The 9,435-nt window shown below is 45.6% G+C and overlaps 1 protein-coding gene across 1 annotated transcript; it reads right to left on the reverse strand.

Annotated features, from left to right (window-relative positions):
* Window positions 1-413: 413 nt before the first annotated feature.
* LOC143329855 (immunoglobulin lambda-1 light chain-like) lies at window positions 414-9,089 on the reverse strand. Its single transcript, XM_076745972.1, has 6 exons — window positions 9,047-9,089; window positions 8,628-8,954; window positions 2,953-3,000; window positions 1,226-1,537; window positions 1,021-1,095; window positions 414-569 (listed from the first exon to the last, which is right to left on the reverse strand). Exons 1-6 carry the CDS (start codon window positions 9,087-9,089, stop codon window positions 421-423), a joined length of 954 nt encoding a protein of 317 aa, XP_076602087.1. The 3' UTR covers window positions 414-420.
* Window positions 9,090-9,435: the final 346 nt, after the last annotated feature.

Below are 9,435 nucleotides of genomic sequence, written 5' to 3' on the forward strand. Positions count from 1 at the left end.
CCAACATACATGGTCCATGAAGCTGATTCTGTTTCTGCTGATTTGATCTGAAGCCAAACTGAGGTCCATGAAAACAAAGAAGTTAATGAAACACGCTGTGATTTTTCAGTTTATTGAGAATGTTTGAGTGAAAGAATTTGACAAACCCGCCACACTCGGCATCATGTATTCAAAAGAAAAACAAGAAGAGACAAAATAGCACAAACAATAAAATATCCAGCAGGCAGCCAATGATTCAGCTTCATTTTCTATTATCAGAAAAGCCACGATGAAAAGAGGAAACAAAGCAGAGGATCAAAATAACACTTTACCACAGAATGTACACTCAGTAACTGCAGATATATATGTGTGTATGTGTATTTATATTTTAGGATGACAGATGAGATGAAGGGATGAGATTTGATGGTGAGCAGAAATCAGTCAGTCAGCATGTGTGCAGTTGGTGGACGGTCCCTTGTTTCTGAGGATCATCAGCAGAGAGAGTCCACAGCAGTACACCAGACTCTTGACGATCAGCACTGAGTACAGCAGCAGGAGCAGCTTCACCCTGCACTGAGACTGGAAGGACACTGAGACACACACACACACACACACACACACACACACACACACACACACACACACACACACACACAGGTCAGTCTTCTCTCACACTGACAACCAGCTTTACATCAAGACAGGGGTCCTGTACAGTTTGAAGGAAAGCTCAAAGGACCTTCTTAAATACAACAAGCCGGGGCCTCAACAAGCTCTTTATGGGCCCCAAACAGGATTTGACTTCCTGTTTCATCAAAGACAAAAAGCTGGGAGCTGAAAGATGCTAAAAAGCTCCGTAGAGCTGAAGAGTTGGTGATGATTCTCTGTGGCTTCACAACTACCAGAGACACCTTTCACTTCACACAGAGTCCTTCCATTCATTCTTAATACAGAAGCATTTATAGTGGAGCTTTAACATGTAATCCAACAGTTTTTATAGCACCCTCAGAGTCCTCAATGCAGAGAGGCAGCAGGTGATCTTACAGTCAGCTTGCTGCACAGCTTCCAGGTCTGCTGGCTCTCTCTCTGGAGGACAGGAAGCTGCTGGAGCTGGAACCTCTGAAACAGAAAAGGAGGAGATGTTTGGAGTGGCGGTGGACATGTCCGTCCTCTGCTCCTCTGCTCTCTGTGACAGCGTGTCCACATGAAGCTCCATCACTGCTGAACACAGTCAGTCAGCCTTCATTACCTTGTTCCAGTGGAGCCTCCGCTGTGCCCCCCTCGTGCTGGACGTAGCAGCTGTATCTATATTTGCTGATCTCTGTTCTCTGACGGATCAGCAAGATGGCGGCGATGCGTCCCGACCCTCTGAGCTCCAGCTGCTCCGTCTCAGCAGGGCGCAGCTCCTCCAGAGGACCGTTGTCCTTTCGTCTTTTCCAGGAGAACCGGACCACAGGAGGAAACATGGCTGAGGCCACACACAGCAGGGAGCTCTGGCCCTCCAGGCGGCCTCCGGACGCTGCCGGGTACACGCTCACCACGGGCTTCGCTACGGGCTCATCTGAAGTTTGACGGCAGCAACAAGCAGCACAGACACACATTGACACAGTCAGCAGCAGCTTACAGCACTGCACTGCATTCAGTCTGATCCTGGAAACTACGTGGACTCTGATCACTAAACTGCTCATCAATACAGCACAAAGTTCACTACATGTACTGTATTCAGCTTCAGATCAAACACAATGAGCAGCTGATGTCAGCAGATGTTATATGAGGAACAAAGACGACGATGGATTTGGAAATTCTTCATTTCAATATAACACGTCCATTCAGCATAACGTCACATCTATTACTAATAATATATGACCATATAAAACTATATATTTAGGACATTTGGTTTGATAGAATGAAAAATATTTTGTCTCAATCAGGATGAAAATACATTTTAGAACAAAGACCGTATTTATCTTCACATGAAACTCAACTGTCATGTCGATGATTACAACATATTCAGAATATTATATATTTATCAGCACAAAGTTAAATCGAATCATTAAAAACAAACAAGAAATACATCAATACTTTCAACTTTTAAACAGAATTAAGATGATTTGTCTTCAATATAACAAACTCTGATTAAAATATGTCAAAATCTATTGATCGTCAAGTGGAATTTCATATATAATATAATATAATATAATATAATACAATATAATATAATATAATATTACAATGTATTGTTCTAATTATAAAGTTTTATCAGCATATGATTTTTTATCATTTTTAAAATTAAATTAAGCTTTATTTGTTAATTATATTTATATTTAATGTCATGAAGATAAAAGTGTTTTTGCATGCGTGACATTATCCATTAAATTATCATCTGTCATGTATAGAAATATTTAAATTAGCAGGCATAAAGTAATTGTGTTGCATAAATGAATGATAACATCATATTCAGTGTCTGTTTGTCTTCATGTATAAATATATCTTCCACTTAAAGACATATGTACCATCATATAAAATACAGTTTCCATGAGGTCGATGTCACCCTTTAAAAATGACTTATTAATAGAACAGATTTAAAGTCATCAGCTTTTCAAAATACATTTACTGACATTTGTTCACTTGACTTTTTCACAGATTATCTGGTTTCATTAAAACAAGAGATGATGCTGAATTACTGACATGATCAAATACTTCATATTTGTAACATTGCTCATATCAAACTTTTTCTGGATCAATCACTTTGATGTCCTGCACAAATAAAGAATAACTTGAGTTGTGCAGTGAGATTTAAACATCTTTTCATGAGTTTTGAACCTTTTTGATGTGACAAAAGCTGCACGGCTGCAAGAATTCTCTGCTAATTATGAACAAACCAACATGGAAAGTGTGAAGCAGCACAAACTCATTAAAACACATTTTCAACTTGTTCAACAGAACAACTGAAGGAAAATGAAAGTTTATTCTCACCTGTTACAAACAGTTTAGTCCCAGAGCCACAGATGAAGTAGACTGCACCTCCCCCCACAGTGAAACAGAATGAGACAAAAACCCGTCTGCTGCTGAATGTGTCAGCTGAGGTGAACGAGTCCAAACGATGAACCAGTGTCATATTTCAGCTCCATCATGTGTTTCTCTAATGTTCACATCAACACGACTGTCTCTGCTTTCATTGTCTTTCACACAGCAGCAGTGTTGCTCTGTGGACGCTAATGTCTGTCTGTCCACTGGACCTGGACCACAGGATGGACGGACGGATTGACGTGAAATGATGTTGAGACATTCTTGGTCCCCAGAGGATGAACTTCATGAGAGTTTGATATTTAATCTTCAGACTGAAATGTCTCAGCTGTTGGATGGACGACCATTGAATGTGGTTCAGACGTTCATGTTCCCCTCAGGATCAACTCCAATAACTCTGGTGGTCCTCTGACTCTTCATCTAGCGCCATCTTCAGGTCAACATTTGAATGTGTCCAATACTTTGGTTCATGACCAAATACCTGCAGAACTAAAGACATTCTGACTTTCTGTCTGTTTGACACCTGGAAGTTACTCGACATCCTCCCTGATTCATATTCTTCATGTATGTTCACAGTCTGTCTGGAACACAGTCGTCTGGAATTTTTGTTGTTGTTGTTGTTGTTGTTGTTGTTGTTGTTGTTGTTGTTGTTGTTGTTGTTTTGTTCTGCACACATGAGATTCATTTCATGTGTCGTCCTGGTGGTGATTGGGCAGCACCTGAGAAGGAGGAGGAGGCTCACTGCATCAGGGTGGTCTCAGGCCTCCTGACCCCCTTTGCATTGGTCCTGATGATGATGATGATGATGATGATGATGATGATGAGTCAGTGTTGAATACAGCTGCTCTCAGCAGCAGCTCGTTGCTTTGCAGCTCAGTGGTTTCATGTTGTCTCTTGTCAGAAACGTCAGCTGGTTCCACCTTAAACATCAAACATGTTCAGTTCCTTTTGTCGACTCTTCACGTCCTGAAACTTCTCACCAAACACCTGAAGGAGATTCACCTCAGCAGCAGATTCAGACGTCACAGCAGCTTCTGTTCCTCAGAGCAGGAACATGCTCAGTGTTTCCTCTGTAGCTTCAGCAGAGAGCTGAGAAGCTGCTGGAGCTCGAGGTTCAGCTCTGAGATGTTCTTGGTAACGTCCACCATGAAGGTCAGATCACACACACACTTTCTATCACTGAGTTTTCACTCAGCTTTTCCTTCATCTCTATGAATTATTCAGACAAACTGACTCTTTGGACAGTTTGACTTTGTCTGCTGGTCTCAGCTCCACAACAGCAACGAGGCTCTGCTTCACAAATTCTGCTTCTGAAGGAGGTTTCAGCTTTTTAGCTGTTAGCTTAGCACAAACCTGCTGCAGAACACTGTCTCTGTCAGAATGAGGTCTGTGAAAGCTGCTTGTTGAACATCAAACTCCACTGAAGAGCGTTAAGTTTGTCCTGCAGCTCGTCCAGTTCAGCATGTTTGTAGCACATTAAAATATTGATTTGTGCAGATTTAAACGTTCCAAAGGGCTGAATTCTTTCAAGTTTTCACTCAGTTTATTTAAAATCATGATATTCTCTTTCAAGCTGCTGAAGTGTTGCTGCAGAGACACTTTTGTCCTCATGGTGGTGCTAGAGGGAAGATCAGGAGGTCACCATAAATGTGTAAAGGGTTCCTCCTCTGGGAACCAGAAACATCCACAGGAAACTGATGGAAATCTGTCCAACAAAATCAGCGTCCTCACAACCTGCTGCTAGAAGGACAAAGTCCTGAGCTGACGTGTCCAAGATTTGTCTTTTCAGATGTCATGAAGTGAAACGATGTGGTGAAATCTGCTGAAAGGTCTTCAACAACAAGTGCTGCTGGAAGTGTTTTCATTCAGAGCACATTAGTGTTGTGAGGAGGAATGGACTTTATTCCAGCAGCAGGACGAAGACGAGGATTTTCATCTTCACCTCAAAGATCTTCTTCTTCTCTTTCTTGTTTTTTTTTGTCCAAAATGCCTGAATGAAAAATGAAAGATGTTTGTTGTTTCAGCCTTTGTCTGTGTTATGTCTCTCTTGTTTCCTCTTGTCTGGTTCCTTCATGGTGTTTCTGTGCTGCTGTTTGTCTTCACTGTGTCAAACTACAGAAATCCTGCTGGAATATCTGATGGAAATCTGAATGAATCTAATATGAAATGAATCTGTCAGTTCAGTGTGTTTGTGCCTCTGGCTGAGATGGAGCTGAAATATGTGAACCTGGGCTGTGGTTTACCGGAATCAGAATCAGAATCAGAATCAGAAAAGCTTTATTGCCAAGAATGCTTTTACACATACGAGGAATTTTTTCTGGTGAAATTGGTGCATGACACATCTACTAAAATATGACACATCTACTAAAATAAGAGCATAGAAAATAACAATTTAAATATATAAACACAAGTCTGTTATTGTTAGAAACACAGTACTGTTTTTCAGAAAGAAGTCCCAGTTGAGCGTTAATGTAACGCATAGAGTTATATTTATATCACTCAATGTGACAGAATGAGTCCGAGGTGGAATGTGAAGAGTGTCGGGGGGGTTCCGGGCCTTGTTGGTCAGGCTGACAGCAGACGGGAAAAAACTGTTCTTGTGGCGTGAGGTTTTGGTCCTGATGGACCGCAGCCTCCTGCCAGAGGGGAGCGACTCAAAGAGTTTGTGTCCGGGGTGAGAGGGATCAGCCACTATCTTTTCTGCACGCCTCAGGGTCCTGGAGGCGTACAGGTCCTGAAGAGATGGTAGATTACAGCCAATCACCTTCTCTGCAGACCGAATGACACGCTGCAGTCTGCCCTTGTCCTTGGCGGTGGCAGCAGCGTACCAGACAGTGATGGAGGAGGTGAGGATGGACTCGATGATGGCTGTGTAGAAGTGCACCATCATTGTCTTTGGCAGGCTGAATTTCTTCAGCTGCCGTAGGAAGTACATCCTCTGCTGTGCTTTCCTGATGAGGGAGCTGATGTTCAGCTCCCACTTGAGGTCCTGGGAGATGATAGTTCCCAGGAAGCGGAAAGACTCCACAGTGTCAATAGTGGAGTCACGGAGGGTGATGGGGGCAGGTGAGGCTGAGTTCTTCCTCTTGTCCACAACCATCTCCACTGTCTTTAGAGCATTGAGCTCCAGGTTGTTCTGGTTGCACCAGGTCACCAGATGGTCAACCTCCCACCTGTAGGTGGACTCGTCGCCATCAGAGATGAGTCCGATGAGGGTGGTGCCGTCCGCAAACTTCAGGAGCTTGACAGACTGGTGACTGGAGGTGCAGCTGTTCGTGTACAGGGAGAAGAGCAGAGGAGAAAGAACACAGCCCTGGGGGGATCCGGTGCTGATGGTCTTGGCGTCGGAGAGGTGTTTCCCCAGCTTCACGCACTGTTTCCTGTCAGACAGGAAGTCTGTAATTCACCTGCAGGTGGAGTCAGGCATGCTCATCTGGGAGAGCTTCTCCTGAAGCAGAGTTGGGATGATGGTGTTGAAGGCAGAACTGAAATCCACAAACAGGATCCTAGCGTAGGTTCCTGCGGAGTCCAGGTGCTGGAGGATGAAGTGGAGGGCCAAGTTGACTGCATCGTCTACAGACCTGTTGGCTCTGTAGGCAAACTGCAGGGGGTCCAGGAGAGGGTCAGTGATGTCTCTGATGTGTGAGAGCACAAGGCGCTCAAAGGACTTCATGACCACAGAGGTCAGGGTGACGGGTCTGAAGTCATTAAGTCCTGTGGTCCTTGGCTTCTTGGGAACAGGGATGATGGTTGAAGACTTGAAGCAGGCTGGCACGTGACATGTCTCCAATGAGGTGTTAAAAATGTCTGTGAACACTGGGGACAGCTGATCAGCGCAGTGCTTCAAGGCAGATGGGGAGACAGAATCCGGCCCAGCTGCTTTCCGGGGGTTCTGTCTCCTGAAGAGTCTGTTGACGTCCCTTTCATGGATGGAAAGAGTCATCACTGAGGTGGGTGGGGAGGGGGAGGGGGGGGCCTTTAAGGTGGGCATTGGTGGAGGTGACTGGAGCTGGAGCTGTTCAGAGGTGTCGTGGGGGATGGTTGCTGGACTGTCCCTTTGTCTTTCAAAGCGGCAGTAGAACTGGTTCAGGTCGTTGGCTAGGCGTCGATCGTTGATGGAGTGGGGGGCTTTAGGCTTGTAGTTAGTGATCTGCCTGAGCCCTTTCCAGACAGACGCAGAGTCGTTAGCTGAGAATTGGTGTTGGAGCTTCTCAGAGTACAGCCGTTTAGCCTCTTTCACCGCCTTGCTAAACTTGTACTTCGACTCTTTGTATCTGTCTTTGTCCCCACTCCTGAAGGCCTCTTCCTTTGCCAACCTTAGCTGCCTGAGTTGGGCTGTGAACCAGGGTTTGTCATTGTTGTAACTCACCCTGGTGCGTGATGGAACACAGCAGTCCTCACAGAAGCTGATGTAGGACGTCACTGTCTCCGTGTACTCATCCAGTCTGTTGGTAGCAGTCCTGAACACATCCCAGTCAGTAGAGTCCAAACACGCCTGGAGATCCTCCACAGCCTCACTGGTCCACTTCCTTGATGTCCTCACTACAGGTTTGCAGAGCTTTAGTTTCTGCCTGTACGCAGGAATCAGGTGCACCATGACGTGGTCAGAGTGGCCCAGTGCAGCACGGGGGACGGCGTGATAAGCATCCCTGACTGTGGTGTAACAGTGATCCAGAATGTTCTCCTCTCTGGTCGGGCATTTGATAAACTGTCTGTATTTAGGGAGTTCGTGGGTGAGGTTACCTTTGTTAAAGTCGCCAAGGACAATAACTAAGGAGTCCGGGTTGGTCCGCTCCACACGCAGTATCTGGTCCGCGAGCATACGCTGTGCGTCCTGCACGTTGGCTTGCGGCGGGATGTAAACGCCGACCAGAATGAATGAAGCGAACTCACGGGGTGAATAAAAAGGCTTACAGTTAATGGTGAAATATTCCAGGTCAGGAGAACAGTGCTGCTGGATCACTGTCACGTCGTTGCACCAACCACTGTTGATGTAGAAACAGATTCCTCCACCTTTAGTTTTGCCGGAAAGTTCCGTGTCTCTGTCCGCGCGGTGGAGTTGGAAGCCAGCCAGCTGCAGCGCAGAGTCCGGTATTAATCCACAGAGCCACGTCTCGATGAAGCACAAAACCGCAGATGAAGAAAAGTCCCTGTTTTTACCCAACAGCAGTTGCAATTCCTCAAGTTTGTTGGGCAGTGAACGCACGTTAGAGAGAAATATTCCCGGTAACGCTGTACGTAGTCCGCGCTGGCGAAGGCGCACGAGCGCGCCGGCCCGTTTTCCTCTCCTCCGGCGTTTCACTGCATGAGCAAGGGTGAGCACACCTTTGACCAGGATGTCCAAAATTTCCACAGTTGGGAGCAGAAATTTAGTAAATAAATCCTCTGGTGTTGCTCCCCTGATGTTCATGAGCTCTTCTCTGGTGAAAGAGCTCCGGGTACCGTCACAAAAAATAGGGTTAAAACACAAAACAAAACAAAACATCACACACCAACACACCGAGGCAGCCGTCCGCGGCGCCATCTTGATCTGTGATTGATTACTGGTCTCTTCCTGTCACAAACACTGTTTGACATCTGCTCATCTGTTGGTTTTTGTTCAGGCTGCAGGGATCATTTCTCACTGTGGAGATCATCCTTCCAGCAGCAGCAGTAGTAGGAGGCTGAATGAAGGAGTTTAGCTTTCTGAATCTGCAACTCACAGCCGTTCTGTTTATTCACAGCTGAGAAATCATCTTTCTGAGGATGATTGTAACCTGAATAAACTTGACCATCACTCCTGTCAATACCAAGAATCACACTGAATGTTTCTGTGTCTTTCTTCTGGAACCAGTCAACATAATCAGTGTCACACTGTTGAGTTCCTCCACAGCTGAAGGAGACTTTTTCACCAACTCTCCTGGTCAATGTTAAATCATCCTGAATCAGCTCTGCTGCCATGGCTGCCAGCGCTGCAGAGACACAGACAGAGAGACCAAGGTCAGCACGACAGTGTCGGTGAAAGGTGGACTTTTCTGGCTCCCGATTGGCTGGAAACACTCACCTGAACACAGGCAGCACAGAGCAGCAGCTGGGAGGAGAAGCATTTTGTGCAGTGGTGTTTCCTCTGGTCAACCTGGGGAGAAGTGTGGCTCTGATGCAGCTGAGGCCAAACCAGGACGAGCTGAGAGATCACAGGAGGGCCACGTGGTTCCTAACAGGTCCTGGGACCTCCCATGAGCCCCTGCGGCGGACAGATAAGGCTGCTGCTGCTGATCGACGGCTCAGCTGAAGCTGCTGTGTGGTTTTCCACCACAGTCGTGCTTCTGCCTGTAAAAACCCTCCTGAGGTCAATTTTCTACAACAGTAACACAATGTAAAATATAAAAGAACAACAAAAGAGAAAAGAGACACAAACAGTAAATAATAAATAACATATAATCTTGAACAGCA

This window comes from Chaetodon auriga, chromosome 12 (genome assembly GCF_051107435.1).
Source record: "Chaetodon auriga isolate fChaAug3 chromosome 12, fChaAug3.hap1, whole genome shotgun sequence".
NCBI lineage: Eukaryota > Metazoa > Chordata > Actinopteri > Chaetodontiformes > Chaetodontidae > Chaetodon > Chaetodon auriga.